The following is a 22105-nucleotide window of genomic DNA, read 5'->3' as shown; positions in this document are numbered from 1 at the left end:
AATGGAGTCTAACAGTGTGCTGAGTGACAGCCAGAGACTGAGAGAGACAACAGCTCTCTGTGAGCCCAGCCTGGGTCGCCTGCTGTCTTCTCAGATTAATACCACAGTGAAATCCCTCCTCTAATCCAATAGATGGACCACCATTACTCCACTAGCTGAAGCAGACCGCACACATGACAACAAGCCCACCATTGGTGGAGCAGCAGCTTCAGTCTTTGCTTTTAGCCTTTATCTTTCTGCAGGGAAGCCATGCTGTTTTTCACCAACGCTCTGCTTCACATTCACACAATTCCACACAGTCACACCTGGGAGCTGACCAGTTCAACCAGTCAATCCTCCACCTTCTTTAGGCTGCCATCAACCCTAATGTAAGGTGCAGAGAGAGTGAAGGGTGCTGTGAGAGTGGCTTCAGCCTTTGCACTTTTGGTGTTTGGGGACTCTTATTTTGTAGTGTTTTTTCACAGACATTCATTGATTGAAACTTTATCTAAGCATTAAATGAGCATTTTGGTTATATACTTTTCATATAGCCTAGTATCTGATTTAATACAGCAATTTGAGTTCAGACAGATCGGACCTGTTTTAATGGCTTTTGAATCATATGAATCCCTCAAAGCAGTTATTTTCACAGCAGTATTGCCTTAACAGAGCCATTTTAAAAGCACCATTTAAACTTAGCAGTCAATAAAATCCTAGAAAGCTCCTTGTTTTATTGGGATTGGATGTAAGCCTTATTACTTGGCCGACTGAGCTCCAGATACAAGCCTATAAATAACAGATGATTTGAACTCATTTGATAAGATGGAATTTCATAAATGCATTATCGGAATTATGACAGTATTACCAGGACCAGACTAGCGGACTTTCTTTTTTTTTTTTTTTTTTTACAAGACTTTTAGGAAGAATAGAGCGCCGCCCCCAACCTGTCCCACACACAAGAGTAGTAGAAAAAAAAAAAAAAAAACTGTGGGAACAAAGAGCTTACATAACATGTGGAAAATGCACTACTAAGAGGAAATGTGGGGCTTCATCTATACTAGTATGGTGCCATGCCCTTACTGCCTCATGCTGGCCTCACTCAGATATTATTTAAGCTCTTAGTCTCAGACACACACACACACACACACCACAGCAGGGGGCGTACTTAATTCTGTCACCTTCTCAGCCACAACTCTTTCCTGTGTGGGCTAGCGTGGATGAGCGTATTATTTTCCCTTGTGCTCTAAATGTGGCTTTATGTAACCGCTGGTTTCATCAGAAAGCATAATCCTTAATGAGAGGAATTACGCATTATGCAATTATGCAAAATTGTTCCTTTTTTTAGTTTGGGACCGCTCACCGAATAGTAATGCAAAAGCACCAAGTGTTTCATTATCAGGAAAAGTGCTTCTTTTGGATGTATTTCAATTATATATATGAGAGAGAGAGAGAGAGAGAGAGAGAGAGAGAGAGAGAGAGAGAGAGAGAGAGAGAGAAGAATATGTTTGTGTGTGTGTATTTAACCTTTTGACACATGTAAGTGTGAAGGTTGCGTATAATACTCTGGTTATTATTAATCCATAAATCGTCCAACTCTAATGTCTGGGCTGCTCTAATGTGGAGAAGAAGCAGACGGAGAGATTAGCATTTACGACCTATATATTTTCACACTGATTATGTTCAATGTGTTATGTTGTATAGGAGGAATGGTTTGCAGTATTGAAAAGTATTTTGATACCACCCTGTGCATTCGTTTTAGTCAATTCATCCGAGTTATATTTTAACTTTTTTTTTTTTAAATCTCTGTGAGCTGATGCGAATGCATTTGTGTTGTTTGACTCACAGGAAACATTTGTGGTTTCAAATGAAAACATCTGATGCCTGTGTAAAAGAGCTCTACGATGATCATAGAAATATCATATAAATACACTGAGATTATACAATATTAGGAGTTCATTCTTAATATTGAGTTTAAAAATTCTTTAACCATTCTCCTCTCTCTTACACAATCTGCCCTTCATGAATGTTCTCTACTTTCCTGTCAGTCTGCTGTCAGCCTGCTACACGTTTCCCCTCCTTTGATCATTTCACTACATAATTGAAGCACTTTTACTTTTTCCTTCAGCACACTACAAATAATCGGTCTTGCATACACCTTCTCTTTAAAACGAGCCAAACGCTCAGCACACTCCTGCAGTAGATTTCTCCTCTGCAGCCGGTGTGTCATGTGCAATATGCTAGTGCCTACTATTCTTAGCTTCTTAATCCCTCATTTTCAGCCTTCAGCCTCTGAATGAGACTTGCCCTACAATCCTCGGTTTCTGGGCAAAAATCCAGGTTGCCAGGTACTGTACGTGACTGAGTAACAGGGTATAATATCCCCCCTCTGTGGACTGGGTAGAGTGAGTTCATCCTGCCAGTCTGGATGAATATGGCAGCAGGTCTGAGTGATAGGGCCATGTGACTCATGGGTGATTCATTTATTTTCAACTATACATATATATATATATATATATATATATATATATATATATATATATATATATATATATATATATATATATGTATGTATATGTATATTTGTAAATCTAAATTGAGAGCAACAATTTGCCTGGACGACTACACTACCACTCAAAAGTTTGGACACATACATTTTTCTTTATTTTTTACTATTTTTCACATTTTAGAATAATAGTAAAGACATCAAATAACACAAATGGAATTATTCAGTGACCAAAAAAGTGTTAAACAAATAAAAACTATCTTATATTTTAGATTCTTTAAAGTAGTCCCCCTTTGTCTCGATGGAAAGGCAAAGGCTTTGGAAAGAAATTCATACACAGGCATCAACTAATTCACTATTTATATTTGTCTAAAAAGCAAATTTCAAGTATATAATCATAAGCCTTTAGATCAAAATGGCTTTAAGATAGTGAGAAACATAGTACATTCAATCAAATGTGTCCAAACTTTTGACTGGTATTGTAGATCATTAAAAGAGTTGTAAATTGTATCAGTTGAGCATCGCTAATGCTAACATACAGTCACTCATTGTTTAAAACTAGATACGGAAATGCTCTCAGTGAGTGAGAACCTTTTAAATCTCATTCATTGGTCAGCGGAGGTTTTCCCTGCCCCACCTGCACATTGGACAACTGAAACTAATTAATAAGATGAATTAAAAGATTTTTTTTTTGTAATGAATGAGTTCTAAAGAGCTGACTCCAAACGTCCCATCACAACTGTGACAGTGTGGCGACCCACTTACCAGCTGGCTGCTGCAGTGACCCACTCAGGAGCATCAGGAGGGGATTAAGTGTGTGCGTGTGTGTGTGTGTGTGTGTTTGCCCTGCTTCTAGCACTAATTCATAAATAAAATCCACATCGACTCATTTGTGTAAAACCCTCTTCATATGTGACTACCAGCGTCTTGTGTAATTGCAGAAGGCCATGAAATAAAAGGCAAAACAGCTGAGGTTCATTTCAAAAGTGTTGATTTCACTGACATTGTGCAGATGAAAGCAAGAAGAATCACAGACAGGACATTCACATTAAAGTGTCATTGCAGCCATCACCCACCCAGGGAATCACACTTCCATAATATCCAGATGTCATACAGACTTTGATCCATTATTTTTTTCATGTGTGTTGATTAGAACAGAAAGTGAAATTGAACGCTGAGTCTCAGGATTAACACAGGTCGTCTTGGCAGCAGATGACATTAACGTCTTCGGTGCACTCATCCTCGCAGGTTCGAGAAATGCTCTCAGCTGTGGGAAAAAAAAGAAAGGTTTTGCAATGATTGAACCATCCCTCTGTTACTGTAACAATCTGAAAAGGTGAAAAATAAAAAGCTTGATATTTCAAAAGTAGGGAAAATGAAGAGAAAAAAGGCTACACACACACGCACACACACACACACACACACACACAGTATATACATAGCCTACGTTGTGGTTAAGACTGAAAGCAAAACCAAGTGATTGGAGCAGAGAGAATGTAATACGTACTGCCCACAATAGTCCTGCAGTACATGGAGGATGATGGACACTCCGTCTCCGCCTTGCAGGACTCGTCACCGTCACAGGTATAGCATTTGAGCGCGTGCACTGAACAGAAGACAGCGTCCATCAAAACAGGCTCCTAGTCACTGTCTTTGTCACTTTGTCACTACTTCAGTATAAAAACTATTTAGGCATAAAGGCAACAGCGATGTTTAGTCGGTGTTACGACCCCAACGGTTGTCTGGGAATGAGCAGGGAAAGCAACACAACAACCAGCTTGATGGAAACTGGGTAGATGGTAGAGTAGTTGAAGCTTAGTTCAGGATAGCTTTTCAATTTCATAATTTACATGAGATATACAGTCAAAAGTTTGGACACACCACATTTTTCTTTATTTTTTTTTACTATTTTCCACATTTTAGAATAATAGTAAAGACATCAAAACAATGAAATAAATAAGTGGATTTATGCAGTGACCAAAAAAAAATAAATCTCTATGATCTTTATTTTTATCTTAGATAAAAATGGCTTCAAGATAATAAAAAAACATCGTACATTCAAGCAGATGTGTCCAAACTGGTAGTGTATTTACTCTGCTTGTATAGGAAACAATGTCCTTCCACAATTAAATGTTATATAACAAAATCAATTTAAAAAAGATTCTTAGAAAAGTATTCATATTCATATCCCACTGTGATCTTTATATGCTTTCTGGTATCCCAAACTGCAGAATGTAAATATCAATGTAATGTTAGTGTCCTCACCTTGAGTGCTACACAGCAGCAGCAGCAGCAGCGTGGGCAGCAGGACCTTCATGTTGTCAGTTGGTGTGCGGACACATCCTGCTCACTGACACTTTTATACTGCCACACCACATACCAGGCTACAACTGAGTCCTGCATTTCCTTGTGTATCATCTTACAGTGAATGCTGCACATTCCTTTCAGCTCTATTGTCTCGAAGCAAAGTGGAAAATCAAGCAGACAAAGAGTTACTTAATCTGTCTTGTACCTTTCCAGAAGAACAAGCTATCGTATTCCACTTTGTAGGAAGATCAGCTGAAGTTCACATTTAGATTTTGGTTCTGCAGGCTTTTTATGATGAATTTATGACCTTTGAGTTTCTGACATTATCTGCTATAGCTGACCTAATGAGGGGTTTCTCTCTACTAATTTATGAATCTAATTATATCAGAGAATTTATCATGGATTCCTGCCAGTCAGGAAGTATTTTCTCATACTTTAGGTCTGTTACCGTCAAAGCATTAGAGGCCAGTTTGTCCTGGTCTAACCGGTGAGACAGCATCCTTTCCACAGCAGAACACATTACATAATACTTTATTTATCTGGGTTAGGTTTGATGAAATCACATTAAACAACCTATTTCTCAGCACCGCCCTGCATTATATTCATACAACTACTACTGACTTACAATGGCCTATGTTGATATTATTCTTAAGAAGGTATTGAGAGACATGGGTGTTGCTCAGTGTGCTGGTGTGCTACAAAATAATAGTCAATTTCAATTTCATTTTAGGCAACTTGAAAATGAAGTGGAAACATTTAATGCCTTTAATGGAAGGCACGTTACACAGGACAAAAGACACCTGAAGTAGCAGAAGAAATCACCAAAAGCTGTCTTCTTGAGGTGAAGAAACATATTCTTTAACAATATAGTGTCTGTGTGTAACTAACACCAAATCATCAGAAACACTTTGATCTCCAAGTGCAACAGGTGTGTAGGAATCTGTCTTGGTGACATACAGACAGAGATGCAGTATATTGATAAGTCACTGAGGTTCACACACACTGACAACAGGAGACAGAAGCAACAGTGCAAGACATATGAATTAATAAATCATCTTTTACATGTAGCCAACTTGAATAAAACAATACAAAACTACTGTGAGAATGCAAGTTTAAAAAATAAATAAGCCTATAAACTGTTAAATATCCATGTTAACAAATCAACTCCATGTGAGTAAATAAAAGACGCAAAAATAAATTCACAGAAGTTACACTATAATTGTACATTACAAAGTGCATAGGACTATGGAAATGGAGTATTTCTTTAAACTACAGATTCAGTTTAAGATTGATAAAGTGATTCCCTGGCAACATATAACCTGTTACTCAAAGGCTGATATTTGTATCTATTAACTATTGTCAAAGTCAACATAGACCAAGTATAACAAATTGCATCATACCCCAGCTGCCTCACCCTGAGTCAAATGAAAACATGAAAAAGAAAGTGTATGCACCAAGGCTTAGGCTGCGTCATCTATGCTGTAGAAGTTTCCCTGAATTTGATGTAGTGGCTCTAAGGGTCAGGGTGAGAAGTGTCAAAAGTAAATCAAGGGTGCAAAAACAAATTCAAGTAAATTAAACAACTCCTACATTAAAACGTTAAAAAGGATACACAGTCACACAAATATGGAAATGTAATATTTCTGTAACCCCGTCCGATATATCCCATTAATCAAAGGGTAATATTTAACCAATCAGAACTATTGCCTTAGTTAACATACACTGAATGTACTTTTTATTTTGTTCAATCCACATCTCTATTATCTCAAAGCTTAAAACTCCTTCTCTAACTCATCTGCTTCTCTTTATCTTCATCTCCTTTGTAATTGGTAGAGAATTAATAAGGGATAATGGCTTTTACACAGATTCACCTCATACTTCATGTGAAGAGTAAGAGTCCCCAATATTTTGTACATTCAGCGCAGATCAAGTGTCAAACTTGGCCATAAAACACTGAAATAGCACTCAACCTTAAAACTGCGCTCTATGTTGTAGAAATCTCCCTCGTTCTCCTCTCAGGTTGGGGAAAAGAAAAGCATTCCTGGAAGCCAGACTGGGAGGGACAACTGGATAAAACCTCAGCTGTCCTTTAGTGACATCTAGAGGCGGGGACAGGAAACTGCACATTCGATGCTTCACTTTAGTTAAAGCAGCTGTAGTGCGGCTGAGTGTTGTCAGTGAAGCTGGGTGGGTCAAGATCAAGGAATGGAAAGTCACAGTGCTGAAGAGCTAGACATGCCTCTCCCTCTCTCCCAGATGAAATATTTCTCAAAACAACAGGCTTTGCAAACATCAGAAAAAAGAGAAAACAAGAGTGGATTCTGAATGATTTCAAACAGAAAATTGCAAGGAAGATCATTTCTGTAACGGCAGGATTTGATCTTGGTGAGAACTCAAACTCAATCAGATTACTATTAAAGTATCTGATGGTATTTGTTTCACCTTAGAGATTCTTCTAATAATTCTTCTATTATTTCCAACCAGCCACAGATAGGGCTTGTTTGTGCTGGAACATCTTTTGCATGCAGGTTCAGATATGAGACAGGAGTTGCTACTACTAACTGTAAGATTAGCAGTAAAACACAAGGGGGAGTTATAGACTGTGATGTCACTGTGTGGCTCTCCTCTTGTGTTACTTAATACACCACTTCATGCTTCTTATCAAAATCTTTATTTACACATTTACTCAAGTTACAATCAGATTGCTTTCTTTGGCATCAATTCATAAGGTTTGTTTATTGGATACATAATACAGACTGAGCAAACAAAAACACTCAGACTTACTACTCTGTAAAACAAATGTGCTTAAACAAACTTGGCACAGCTCTGATCCAGGAAAAGGCCCGCCATGCCGACCGGGCCGGTGGTGAAAGCGTGGCACACAGTGCAGTCTCTGAGGCCGGTGAGCCGCGGCCGAGGCAGTTAAAGCTGCAGTGACAGATTCTGCTGCTCAGAGCTGTCCTTTTTGTCTTCCTCACTGCCGTCCTGACATGTAGCTTTGTTATTTCTGTGGAAAGGACAGTGTGCTGTTACACAATTCACAGAGAAACTTCAAGTAATAATCTGCAACTTTTTCATATAAATAAATGTCCGTTTTGCTGCTCTCTATCGCTGATTGAAACCATACAATAGTGATTCAACCTATAATTCATGAACAATATTACATTGCTCTTCTAAACTCCCAGCAGCAACAACAGCATTTTTCTTTTTTTTTTTATAAATTAAATAAGGTAGAAGAAATATAAGAAACCGCAGTCTACATTGAGTGTCTTTATTATTACAGTATGTTGGGCCAGTGCCATTGAGTGCAAATCACCAAAGCAATGATCGCTTATCACCGCAGGTGTTGCTGTGAGTTACACTAGCCAAGAATAACATTAGATTAATTAAAACGCTTCTTAGAAATCTAAGTAACACATATTAATCACTACTAAAGGGAATACAATTAGATGGAAGAATTCATGAATGTTATTCCTATAGTCAAATGCAGAAACCAGCAAACGTAGATCCAGACCCACCACATAATGAAGCTGTAAAATCTGGAGCTTCCCCATTGACAATGAATGGGAGACTGACTGACGTTGTGGACCCACTATATGCTCAAATTATCTTTATTCTCTAGTGTTATCCATTCAGAAAATATGCACTTATCCACAGAAAACTGCTCTCACAGTTACCTTTACACCTTTGCCAATTAATTCTCTGTGGAGCAGCTCAGCATTTACATCTTGATGACACCAAAGGTAAAAATCTGTTTCCAGATTCAGAAGAGAGTTCATTGAATTTCCCTTCACCACAGTAATAACATATGAATACTTAGACTGAGTGGTTTTCCCTTTTATTTTCAGTAATCAAAAATAGAAAAACAGTTTTATCTTCATCCTAGATGAATGTGATGCATATTCTTTATCAGCTAGTTTTAACATTTCATTTGAGCCACATCATGCAGCTGTTGTGTGATACATTCAAGCTTGAGGTGCCAATTTGTCATGAGAGTGCTATTGCATCATTAAAACGGGTTGTCTTAAGCTCTTTATTATCCATATCCACAAGATAACATGAAAAACCTTTGACTCTATCTATATTTAAAATTGAGGGCTGTAGACGCACACCATATCTGTGCAATGTTGTAGACTGCAGTCCAGCTTAGCATCAGCTTATCATCCCTCTCTCTCCCATATTTCTTATCACTCTCAACCACTGTATATTATCTAATTATCTGTTAAGAGAAAGTGCTGTAAACCCAAAAGAAAAACATTGTTTGGTTGTCATACCTGGATGCTTCAAATTTCCTCTCCCGATAAAAGGTGCTCTTCTTCATCAGGTAGAGCAGGACCATGTCGCAGAGGAAAGCTCCCTGTTAAGTCATGTTTCGTTCAGTCATGTAATCAGTGTACTATCACTACTTGAAAGATACGACAAATCTCATGGGCCCTATATCATTTTGTGGTTTTATCCTTTAACATCTTCTGGAAGAATTATATAAACCGTAATTAATGTTACTTACAGCACCCATCAAAGCCAGTCCTGAGCCAATATTGATGACTGTTGGGATGATACTGAACTTCCCAGCCTATGAATAATGGCAGAAATACAAGTGGTTTGGTTTAAAAAGATTCACAAAGAATATGTGAAAATTATCATAATCCCGTCATCTCACTGCCTTGGATAATCCCCAAACCCTAGAAGCAATTATCAGTTTCATAATGTGTTATATAATGTGTTTTTCATTTCAACCTCTCCATTCACAGATTTCTGTCAGGAGAGAAGGCTTTTGCAGGGAATATTTCATGCATCCATGCTGAAAAACACATTTGCCATACCGTTCCATGCACCATGATGTTAAATCGCACACCGTAGACTTTGAATAGAGTTCGGTGGCTCTCCCCAGCAGCATCTTTGTAATAGCGAGCGTGTCTGTGGAGAAAACAGCAAGACACTGTATCAGATCTGGAGGCAGCGGAAGGAAAAACAATTCAATAACTCAACTAGAAGGGCACTCGGAGAGCGCAGACCTCCACCAAGGTTCGTGCTATTATTGCTTGTTCGTGAGTCGGATCCGGATCCGCTCCAAAATTTTATGGGTTCTTCCTTGGCCCATGCTACACCCTTCCACGAAGTTTCATGAAAATCGGGCCAGTAGTTTTTCCGTAATCCTGCTAACAGACAAACAAACAAACGGCACCGAAAACATAACCTCCTTGGCGGAGGTAATAACTCTCTTATGAAGCATACTGTGCCAAAACAGACTTGAGATTTTTTCTCCTGTTTCAAATCAAATGTTTTAAGTAGTTACATAATTGTGGAAGAAGTTTACAATATATGACACAACCAATATTTGTATGCTCAAATATACTGTAGCACTGCCTAAAGTGTAGGTCACCTGAAGTTAAATCCAGATGTGATGGACTTGTTGGAGCTGCTGATGTCCAGGCGGGTGAAGTGGTATTGTGGATGGCAGTTTGAATAACCTTTGTCAAGGTCACAGTTCCACTCTATTAGAATACCTATGGAGCTGCCCTGGAAAACAAAGCAAATACGTGACAAACTGCTATAAATATTCACTCAAAACATTAAAAATATCAAGACAAATTTCATTGTCGTTGTCTCGAGGACAAGGGACACTGCAAGCTTTAAGTATAACTCTATAACTGCACTTAGTGACTGATAAGCACACTAATGTATAGTCTGACAATCCAGTCCATCCAGACATTTTACCATTTGAAAAGCCAGCTATAGGAAAACAATACGCAAAAATGTAAATTATATTTTCTTTATAGCACACTAAAAGACAGCTCTATAGTGAAGCAATTGTGGAGGTTTTGGTCAGAATCAATCGATGAACTACTGGGATAGAGTTCTATCTATAACTCAGTTCATGTCAGTCACTTGACATGTTGTGCCAGAGTACAGTTTGATTTGTTTAGGGTTTAAAGTTACTTAATATGCATCAGATACAGCTGATTTTAGAATACAAATGAAGCCCTGAGCAGGGTGTAAACTAACGAGTGAGGCCAGGTCCTGGAAGTTGTATCCGGCTTGTTTAGTAATGTCTCCCAGGCGGAATATAGGGCAGTAGGGGTAGAGGTCCTTGTCATAGCGACATTTCTTCAAATAGGAGTTATCAGTTGTGTCAAGGACGTTGGACCTGAGAGATTAGAAAAGCACAGTTTAAGTGGTAGTCGTTTTTGTTTTAATCAAGCAGTTACATGGAGATTTTATGGTGACAGACACAGGAGAAGATGACTTACTTTGTAAACGCAAATTTGGGAAATCGGATGAAATTCTTGATGTAGATAGTGAAGTTCTCAGTGTTTGTCAACAGAGGCCCTCTGTAAAACAACAAGGTTTATAAGTCATGGCCAGAGATGGGCAGTATTTCTGTTACTTGTATTTGAAATACGTATTTCAATTACTTTTGAGTATTTTGTAATTTGTATTTGATAGGGCTGAAAAAATTCAAATGTAATTTGTAACAAGATACTTTAGAGTGGAGTAATTTTGTATTTTCAAAATACTCAAAATACTTTCTCCATGATTCATAAAACAAAAAAAAATTCATGTAAATACATCATGTAAAAACAATACACTTAGACACACTCATACACAGTGATTTTGTAAGCCCACACTACTCACAGTATTTCCGTAATCAAGTTCATCTTCTGTGAAGTCCCCCCCCCCCCCCCCCCCAAGCAAGCCAGCACATGCTTCCTGCCTCAACCAGTGCAGTGGACTGTCCATCAAGGTAAACATTTTATCTGAACTGCAATAACTATATAAAATATATCTTACTTTTTAGAATGTACACGTTGAACGCCATAGGTAAAGGCTAAAGATAAAAACAATCGATACATGTGGCCCGGTGGCTAAAGAAGTGAGTGAACCAGCAAGCTAGCTAGCTAGGGATGTGTGTTTGACTGGCAGGAATAATATTCCATCTGCACAGGAGGCGGTTAACACCAGAAATATTTGAAAAGTTAGTTGAAGTGGTTGGGTCTCAACTGCCATGTCTTTGAATTGGACAGAGAGCAAGTTTCTACATACTGTACAAGACATACTATTTTCAGTATTTTTTTTGTTGTTTTTTTACAGTTTTGCTTAGATACAGTACCTTGTTATACAGAGGGCACAGATGTGCTGTGGTTTCTGAGTATTCTCTCTACAGTGTGATTTGTGGGTATCCTTTTTACCCACAGGTTTTATACTGTGCATGTTTGATTGTTAAATGACAGAAGATGAATTAAAAAATGAAGCAGGCAGTTGGCAAAAACGCTCTGTTGAAGCATTTAATCCAAGTATTCGAACACAGCTTCTTGTTATTTCTAGTGATTTCTTCATTTCAAGTCCAAGAAGAAAGGTTGAACAGTAAAGTGAAATCTATCTGGCATTTTGGGGATATACTGTGTGAAAATGGTGTGAGTGTTCTCGTGTGCACGCGTGGATATGTGTGCAAGTGTGTTTATGCCTGGGTAAAATATGTACATACACAGTACAGGCATATGCATATACAGTAGCATTCTACTTCCTGTTCTTCCTTCCTGTATGGTTCAAACTCTCACCAGAGCCTTGTGTACATTATAAAAATCTGAATGTTCTGCCATTTTGTACAAATTCTGAATGCCCAATGTTACAAATGTATTTTCCTGTATTTTGAAAATACAAAATACATGTATTTTATCTTTTTCTGGCTCCAGTATTTTGTATTTTATTTTGATACATTTATTTGATATATCTTTGCCCATCTCTGGTCATGGCCACATATTCACTTCCTTGCTAAGAAATTAAGAGCTGAAATTGGGATAGGCTCCTCTAAGAAGTCATATTTGTCTTTTGTAGCTAAAAAGATATTTGTCGCTGCCACTTTTATGTCAGCGCTTGATTACTATGATGTGGTATAGTCACAAGTCTCTTCCCAATGTCTAAAAAAAGGTGTTGGAAATTATTGTTATCATGAGAGGATTTGGTCTTGGTATCTGTACCTAAGGTCAGAACTGAATTAAGCCTTAGACCTTTTCAGTCAGGACAATCACGTCATGAGATAAACCACTGCAACAAATGGTAATACAGTTAAATTTGGCGGTGTGGCTCTGCTCCCAGGATGCTCAAAGAACAAATCTATGCAAGCATGACACAGATTTGGCTGGGAGCACGCAAACCCCTCCTGCGTACGGGACAGAGCCTGAGAAATGCCCATCACTTAATTATAATGACAATATAATAGACACACTGAGCCAACACAGTCTGAATTCCTGAGTGCGAATACAGGAGGAGGCTGGATGCAGCAGCATGAGTGCATGCTGGATGAGTAAGTGCTAGATCTGTTTATATGAACCGCCTAGTTAACAGAGTTAGGTCATGGTGGTATGTGATTGGTGGACATGTAGAGCGCCTGACGTATGACTGCTGCGTCCTGCCTGAACTACCACAAAGCTCCATTCTGTACACTGCTCCTTCTCCATAGAACTCACTGCAAAATGATTTAAAGATGAACAAGGTGGTCTCTCTTGTCACACACTCAATAAGGAACTTTCTTTGCTTTGTTTAGTCATGTGACTTTGATTTTACTTTGCTTTGGTGAATTGTTGTATGTTTTCTACATCTTAAATGTTTGTATTGATGCTGCTTTCTTGGGCCAGGTCTCCCTTGAAAAAGAGATTCTTAATCTCTATGGGATTCCCTGGTTAAATAAGGGTTAAATAAAAAATGGGTTTTGAAAGACCAAGAGGTCAGAAAATTTTAGAATTATGAGGTTTTCACATGACAACAGCGATATGAATATTGCCATTCTGTGTATGTGAGTGTGTTTGCGTGCGTGTGTGTGTGTGTATCTACTTGCGTGCATGCATCCTCTTTTTCCATTTATTTTTTCATTTCAGAGATCAAAACAAGTGGATAAAGCATGATAAGAGAACAATCAAAAGCTTCACTTCTATCCATTCTTACTGTGGTTTAGAGTGTCTTTCAATGGGACACCAGCCATATATTTCACAGGTACCAGTGGAGTTTTGATCCTTTCTCAAACATCGGCCACTCATAGCTCCTTCACAAAACAACAGAATAAAAAAAAGCATAAAATCATCTTTCTCATGACTAGTGAAATACAGTACATTGTAATTTCTGGTTCTGAATTTAGGCCCAAATCAACTTTCAGAATGGCACCAAAACAAGCAACTCAATGTGACAACGCTGAAATCGAAACGTGAAACTCAAATGATTTATTTGAATACTCAAATCAAATCGGTGAGGTTTCTCTCCTACCGTGCCCAGACACCACCATCTCTCCCTTTTCACAGTCCTCGTTGCCTCTGCAGTGGCTGTTCAGCACTTTGGGGCTCTGGGAACAAACACCACACAAGATGGCTGTAGTTCAACAAACACTGACATCTGCCACTTTAACCACAATTGACCTTGTTCATTAGGTCTGCTTTAAGGCTTGTAAACAAACCCTTATCAAGGCTTCACAGCTTTCACAGGTTGCGATAACAAAAAAAATGCTGAATGAAAAATCTTTGAAATAGTGGCACTCAACTGGGTTTGCATCAGGAACCGCATTTGATGCAATTTGATCTGAAGATTAGACCTGTTGTACTGATTATATTGTTATTAGTCTGTTCTTTATGAAAACAAAAATGTCTAGGCCTTAGCCAAGGCATGACAAATGAAACTAGAATACATTTCCTGGAGAAAATGCGTGGGCTTGCTGTAGAGTTGCTACGGTATTTCTAGGTGGTTGCTAGGGTGTACTAGGCTGCCAATAGCTGTGTTTGTGTGTGTGTGTGTGTGTGTGTGAGTGTGTGTGGGTGTGGGTGTGAGTGTGTGTGCGGGTGTGTGGGTGGTTATGGCTATGGCTGTCAAGTGTGTGTGGTTGACTATCTCTCCTGCTGACCCAGCATTCATAGATTTCAAGGCCATAAAACACTGGAAGTCACTGCAATAAAAATAGTTTCAAATGAATGTTAAGGAGATTTAGTTTTCCAATGGTACCAAACACATGCATTTTGATGGGACATAATAATTCCAAATCACACTGAATTTAAAGGTGCGTAGCATTTGGCATTTCTCAAAATTGAGACCACATTTCCCATAAGCCACTCTGCTGTCACAAAGAGGATGTTAAGGTGTTTTGTGCTGTAAAGCAATCCAGCAGATTCAGTGTAGAGGCCAGTAGAGGCTGCCAATCTTCTTGGCGATGGCCTTATTTGTTTACAGTACTTATACTAAATGTTTAAAAATTAATGTGGCAATAATTCATTGATGTTAAAATGCTACAGGTAGCACATTTAATAATTACAAATATCAAAAATGCAGTGGTATTTTTTAGGGGCCTGTGTCCATGTCCGTGTCCCTGTCAAAATTGTTAAGAAACTCTGGTTGAAAACTCTGTAATGTTTATGGCTGAGTAGCACTTGTTCAGGCTTGTTGGCTGTTAAAGCAAGCTGTCAGGCAGCAGACCAGCAGAAGTGGAGTTTACATACCAGGAGCCCTCTGGAAATATGTAGCTATGGATGTCGCTGAGGAAAATTCTCTCTCTCTCTCTCTCTCTCTCTCTCACACACACACACACACACACACACACACACAGAGAGAGAGAGAGACAGACGAGCGAGGTGTTCAACCTTTGTTGAAAGCCTGAAGTCTGTTGTTATGAGTAAGTGCTGTTTGGAAATGCTGGCAGTGTGATGGCAGTGCCACCGTATGAGCCATTTGTTTGAGTTTTATCTTTGTGGACGATGGGAACACAAGAAGCTCCAGTGGTGGCAGGCTACTTCTGGGGACAATGAGGGGCGCAAAGTGCCTATATGGTGTAGTCGTGCTTTGGGCCTCTTGTTTATGGACCTGGCCCATGCCTTTCTGACAAACTGCAGACTGGGCCGACATTTGAGTTCACTGATACAAGTTAAAGGCATACTGAGTTGGATTTTGCCAGTTGTGACTTGTAAACACAACTTTCAAAGTTCACCCCCTCCTCCTCCCTAGCTCAACAAGCGTGTCTTTTAGATAAATGATTCAGCAGTGGTTTTGGTTGCAGGCAGACACACCCACTGCCAAAAGGTCGATGCCAGGAAACGTCCCGAGCATTCAGAAATAAGAAAATACAGGCAGCAGGCAGGCTCTCTGCAGACACACACTGTCACACACTACCAATGGGCTATAAGTCATGATTGACTAGGATCATTTTTGGATGAGTTTATGCTATTTCAAAGGGGGAGAATCCTGCTCAGCATGCCTTCAAGGTAGTCTAGGCCGAGCTGTTAGGTTTCTGTGTAAATGTGTATTTCCTTCAAGGCACGGCCAGGATAGGCTCAACCATTGTCATTGTTACATGGCCTATATGTGAAACGCTGTGGGCCTAGTTTCCAGATGATGAGACTTCAAACAATAGAGAGTAAACAATGAAACTTTAAGGTAAACACAGTTAATCTCAGACTGGAGTGGTGAGCTGGGTAAGATGGAGAAGACACACTGAAGGTTCAGCCCAAGATGCTGTGCAGGAAGAGCTGTCACTGTGCTCACGTACACAGCTGCACTCTCACTTTCTTTCTCACAAGTTTTCTCATGGAAATGTCACCACAGCAATCTATGGCAGGAGTCTGTGGTTTGCAACTCAGTCACATCTACACTGAGAAAACATTCTTACCTCAGCACAGTAGCCCAGCTTCTGGTTTGGCGTTTCTATGAAATTGGTTACAATGAAAAGAACAGCTTCACCCTGTACACAGAGAAAACACTGTAAAATAATTGAACTTTATATTGGGTACTTCTTCACATTTTACTGCCTTGTTAGTCTGCACTGATGCATATTAATGCTGCAGTTCAGTTCAGTCCCATTTCATTCACGGCTTGAAGGAACCAAGTAAATGCTTATGACCTTTTTTTTTTTTTTCTACTTGCCAGTTTGGTAGGTAGTCCACATGTATTTCACTAAGGCTACGTTCACACTGCAAGTCTTAGTGCTCAATTCGGATTTATTGCTCAGATCCGATTTTTTTGTTTGGCTGTTCACATTATTTTGTGTGGCCAATATCAGATTCCAGTGTGAACTGGTCACGGTCCTGAACTGACCCGCATGCGCAAAAGAACAATAACAAAGACGTCACACGCAGCACGCTGTCGTACGGAAGTAAACATGGAGGCCACTGAAGTCAGCGTTTACGGTTTCATTTATAAGTTGATGTGCAGTGGAAGCCAGCGAATTTGTGAGCAGATGACAACGAGGACGAGGATGAGGAGAAAGAGAGCCAAATTTTTTTTTTTTGTGGAGCAATGGCTGCTACTTCTGTACGGAGGTGTGTGTGGATGCGGAGTCGGAGCCAGGAGTGGTGGGATCGTGACGTGAATGGCTTCACTGAAACAGATTTCATCCAAAATTTCACCCCAAATACTTGTGAGGTCTAACACCTCACTGTCCCTCCACTGACTACCTCCATCGCAGCTGTCTTCCATGTTTGTATTCACCGAGTGACTCCCGCCAGCGCAGAATTGTGACGAATGTCGATCTAGAGTGACGTAAAAGTCGCATGAATTCCGATATGACTGTTCAGACTGAGGTCGCATTGCAAAAAATTAGACCTGTATCTGATTTAGGACCACATATGAAAGTGGCCCAAATCAGAATTGAAAAGATCAGATTCCATGTGATTTGTGCTGTTCACACTGTTATAAATAAAACAGATCTGAGTCACATATGAGCAAAAAAATCGGATTTGGGCCACTTCTGCCTGCAGTCTGAACGTAGCCTAAGTCTTCCTTATTCTAAACTAGTTTGGCTATGAATCCACCTGCCACTGGTGTCAGTACATGGAAAAGACACCTTCCAGTCCCGATAGTGTGAAAGTGTACCAAGAGGTAGGTTGAAACTGGAGTGTAGGTCTTCACCTGTGGTGGGATGACGTAGTCCTCCGGACCCCACACCAGCAGGCCAGACTCAGAGGTGTTAATGACCGAGACTCCCTTCAGTTTGGTTATAACGGAGCTCTGGATGGCCTCGTCTGTCTCCTGGTAGCCTTTCTTGGTCAAGAATACCCACCTGTGTGAAGAAGCAACATGAAAAATACAGATGTCTTGTACCTGACCACCCCAAAACAGAAGGTGGTTTTAATACATTCTATTGTGTTTTGTGTTCAGAGTGAAACAACCTGTTATTACCTGTGTTAATCTCCTTAACGAAAAATCACCAATAATATTCCTATTCATAGTATTCTGTTACATCACCACAAGGCCATCTTGGTAGGAAAATAACAGGTGATTGTAATAAATTAACAGGTGTGTAACAACGCATTATGTAATAACACGACAAAATGTAATAAATTTTCACTTCATTTTGTAATAATCTGCCGCATTGTGTAATACACAGCCTGAACGCAATATGTAATAAATTTCCCCGCATTTTGTAATAAATTATTACATATTGCGGTGGTTATTTGTCATACACAGTGGCAATTCAAGGTGCTTTACAAAGATTAAAAGATTTACAAGAACAATGAATAAATAAATAGTGGTGTAGATAAAAACAAGATTTAAAATAAGTTTAACATTTTTTAAAGAACTCAAATAACTCAACTTAACTAAAAGCATCCATGAACAGTGTGGTTTTGAGTCCTGATCAATCAATCAATCAAGTTTTTATTTGTCACGTGTAATCATTCAGGTACAATCACAGTGAAATGTAATCCCGTCAGTTCTGATTCAAAAGTTTCGAGGATTAGGCTACTTTTAAGATCGACAGGGAGTCTGTTTCAGAGATGCGCAGCTTAGTGACTAAAGGTTGCTTCACCAAGTTTAGCCCTGGCACTGGGCACTACTAGCAGCCCACTCCCACCTGACCTGAGAGGCCCGGCAGGAGTGTACTCCTTAAACATGTCTGTAATGTATTTGGTCCCACTCCATGTATTGATTTATAAACAAGCAGCATTGCCTTATATTCAATTCTGTGGCTGACAGGAAGCCAGTGTAGTGACTTAAGAATCGGGGTGATGTGGTCTGACCTTTTGGTCCCTGTAAGAACTCTAGCAGCTGCATTTTGAATAAGTTGAAGCTTTTTGATGGTCTTTTGGGGGAGCTCTGTCAAAAGACCATTGCAGTAGTCTGCTAGAAATAAAAGCGTGAATGAATTTTTCCAGGTCGGCTTTTGACATGAAGTCCCTGAGTTTGGCTGTATTTGTACGATGATAAAAAGCTGATCTTGTTACTGCTTTTATGTGGCTATTTAGACTAAGATCAGAGTCAACTATAACGCCGGTCTAATTTAATATTTGGGAAGTTTAATTTAGCTTAATTGTTAAAAATATAACATGTGTACAGATGAAGACATCCATTTTGGTTGGTTATTACATAATGCACTGTATTATTACATTTTCATCATAAAAAAAAGTGCAACTCCCGCATTTTGTAATAACCACCGCAATATGTAATAATTTATTAAAAAATGCGGGGAAATTTATTACATATTGCGTTCAGGCTGTGTATTACAAAATGCGGCAGATTATTACAAAATGCGGGTGTTATTACATAATGAAGTGAAAATGTATTACATTTTGTCGAGTTATTACATAATGCGGTGTTATTACATAATGCGTTGTTACAAGGTGATTATAATCAAATTACAAACACCCAATGAGCTGTCACCATATTGGTAGGAAATGCATGTGACATCATAGGAATACTATGAATAGGGATTTATAGTGTGTGTCTGTTCTACTCAATTTGTATACTTTATTATCCCCGTGGGGAAATTTGTCCTGGAGCACCCGGCGGAAACCCACACAAACACGGGGAGAACATGCAAATTCCACACAGTCCCCAGTAGTGAATTAATATATATTTTTTTAATCTTCTATGGTATCACTATAGTATCCCTATGGTAGGGACTTAAAGTTTATATTAGGCCTAGGCTACTATAGTTCTGCTGAATATCACTGAGAAAATGACTTTTAGAAATTGACCGTGAGTAAAAGTTTCTTTATGTGAAACTTTAGCATAGGCTAATGGTTTTAGGCTGTACAAGTATCTCACGTGGTTTTAAGTGCTGAACCTATCAATTCTGAATCAAAATAAAAAAAAATACACAAACATACACATAAGCTGTTGGTGGTCTGTGGTCGATTGACAGTTTGCACCTCATCCAGTATACGGTGCGGTTCAGGAGTTCCTTCCTGCCGGCTGCCATAAGATTTCACAACAAAAACTGTTAAATGTTAAAACTGTTAAGTGTACTTTTTTTATGCACTGCACTGTTTTTTATGCTCTGTGTTACTTGTATTTAATTTAACTGTGTCCCTATTGTATTGTACTGTACTGTGTTTTTATTGTTTTTTCTGTTACTCTACTACTATTTGTTGTTTGTTGTGTTTGTTTTGTTGTTATTAGTTGCTGTAACGCCCTAATTTCCCTTCGGGGATGAATAAAGTACCTAATCTAATCTAATCTAACTTTCTCTCCTTTCTCAGCGTGCACCACAAAAAGCACAGTAACCCTACAATAAGGAATAAAACTATAAACTGTAGCCTAATAGCCAGCTACCCTACAGGAATATTATAGGCATAGTACATTGATACAACAAAATACCATGAAGTAGGCTACTAGGCTACGATTATGTCACCATAAACGCACCGACACACAAGTCCCTGTTGGAATATTATAGTGATTTTTCTCGGGATAAGCTTCAGTCCTTTACATATGGTGTGAGATGAACGTTGAAGTCACGACAGTTGCCACTTACCCAATAATATAACTGATGACAGATAATTGCACAAGTCTATACAAAATGCCAACTTTCTTGTTGTCGGCGACAATGTATTTCTCTGTTTTGTAGTTGAACAAGGAGAGGACGAGTCCTTTCCAGTGGCCCCCAGCCATCCTGCTCTTCTCTCCGGACAGTCCGTCGTCTCAGTCTTCTGTCAGCAGTCTGACAAGCAGCAGTTAACAGTTCACCCGCTGTGTGTCCATGGGAGTAAATAGCCTCTAGCTTGTTTGTAACGCAATGCAAACTGTCCTGCTGTCACCTCTAACCATCCTCACTCGCCGCAGGTTCTCCGCGAGTTCACTGTGCCCGTGGCCCCGCGCTGATCCCTGATCCCTTGCCTGAACTTTAATCACCAGTGTCAAGCCCGCCAGAATGAGAAATGCAACATCCGGTCGCAGCTTTCAAAATAAAGCCCCCTATTGACGAGCCAAAGCTGCAATTGTCGCTTGGTAATAGTGGTGCTTTTATTTTGAAGGCAATCCATCAAACTTCCGGTCTTATCTATCTTTGGTAAGGTTGACGACGCCGCCTTTACCATACTGCAAAAATACATTTCATCCATAGAATATATTTTGTACAAAAAATGGCCAAAAAAAATGTATTTGTACATGTACAGGACATTCATTCGAAAGATATTTTGGACACTGGAAATACTTTTTCTTCCTGTGGGGCAGTTGACAATCTGGCCTAACCCTAACCCTAAGAAATCTAGTAGTAGTCTAGGAGCAGCAGGCGACAGAATGAAGAGGATCTAATGGGCATCATTTTGACTGTTTTTTTTTTGTTTGTTTGTTTATCAACCAAAAGTCATTGCATATAGTGTGACAATTAAAAGTTAAACAATTAGAGGCGAAAATAGAAATATGCAACAAATAAACATACAAATGATTTACACAGAAGGCCAAGAAAATGACAAAATTAACAAGTGCGCTAGTGCTTTTTAGGTGCTGGGGGTATGCATCATTGGAGTAGCACCTAGCAACAGGAAATAGGCTACATGTGCTCACATGTCCAATCTCAACTCTATCTAACGTTGGCTAACCTGTGCGTAGCCTACTAGCTCTTTTATGTGATTCGGCTTTTCACTCAGTGAAAAGATTTGTTCAATTGTGGTGAAGCCTGACACCTAATGGTGAAAAGTAGGGTACTGCACTGGCCATCCGCTATTGGCTGGTCTTTGTGTCAGTGCAGTACCCTACTTTTCACCATTAAGTGTCATGCTTCACCACAAATTTGGGTTTGGGGTTTAGTTACTCTTTAATTTGATTCAGTTGGCCATTATGCACAGATGAGAGAGGGACAGACATGAGTCACTCGTGAGTTTGGCTTCCGGCTCACTCACTCACTCACTCACTCACTCACTCACTGAGTCACTCATTCATTTGCTGAGTCGCTCAGTCACTGAGTCACTCACTCGCTCACCCACTCACTCCTTGACTCTCTGAGTCACTGTTTCATCACGTTTACATTGCTGTTGATTAAAATTTAGATTCAGCCACATTTGTGAATTAAATCACTTCATTCACTTTGAGGAGTCGTTCAAAAAAAATCCATTACTAGCAAAGTGTTGCTGT

General features: G+C 39.3%; 2 protein-coding genes across 2 annotated transcripts; both read right to left on the bottom strand.

Moving 5' to 3' along the window:
* Window positions 1–3456: 3456 nt before the first annotated feature.
* LOC139919783 (lymphocyte antigen 6D) lies at window positions 3457–4899 on the bottom strand. Its single transcript, XM_071909626.2, has 3 exons — window positions 4748–4899; window positions 3990–4088; window positions 3457–3749 (listed from the first exon to the last, which is right to left on the bottom strand). The coding sequence occupies exons 1-3, from the start codon at window positions 4797–4799 to the stop codon at window positions 3670–3672; spliced, it is 231 nt and encodes a 76-aa protein (XP_071765727.1). The 5' UTR covers window positions 4800–4899; the 3' UTR covers window positions 3457–3669.
* Window positions 4900–7441: 2542 nt separating this feature from the next.
* On the bottom strand, window positions 7442–20851 carry LOC139919785 (P2X purinoceptor 5-like). Its single transcript, XM_078284187.1, has 12 exons — window positions 20508–20851; window positions 17666–17816; window positions 16428–16499; window positions 14048–14123; window positions 13733–13829; window positions 11041–11121; window positions 10796–10937; window positions 10173–10309; window positions 9613–9706; window positions 9297–9362; window positions 9064–9146; window positions 7442–7796 (listed from the first exon to the last, which is right to left on the bottom strand). Exons 1-12 carry the CDS (start codon window positions 20642–20644, stop codon window positions 7712–7714), a joined length of 1221 nt encoding a protein of 406 aa, XP_078140313.1. The 5' UTR covers window positions 20645–20851; the 3' UTR covers window positions 7442–7711.
* Window positions 20852–22105: the final 1254 nt, after the last annotated feature.

This window comes from Centroberyx gerrardi, chromosome 6, assembly GCF_048128805.1.
Source record: "Centroberyx gerrardi isolate f3 chromosome 6, fCenGer3.hap1.cur.20231027, whole genome shotgun sequence".
Lineage (NCBI taxonomy): Eukaryota > Metazoa > Chordata > Actinopteri > Beryciformes > Berycidae > Centroberyx > Centroberyx gerrardi.
The sequence above is the reverse complement of the archived record's forward strand: the minus strand, read 5'-3'. Positions and strand labels throughout refer to the sequence as shown.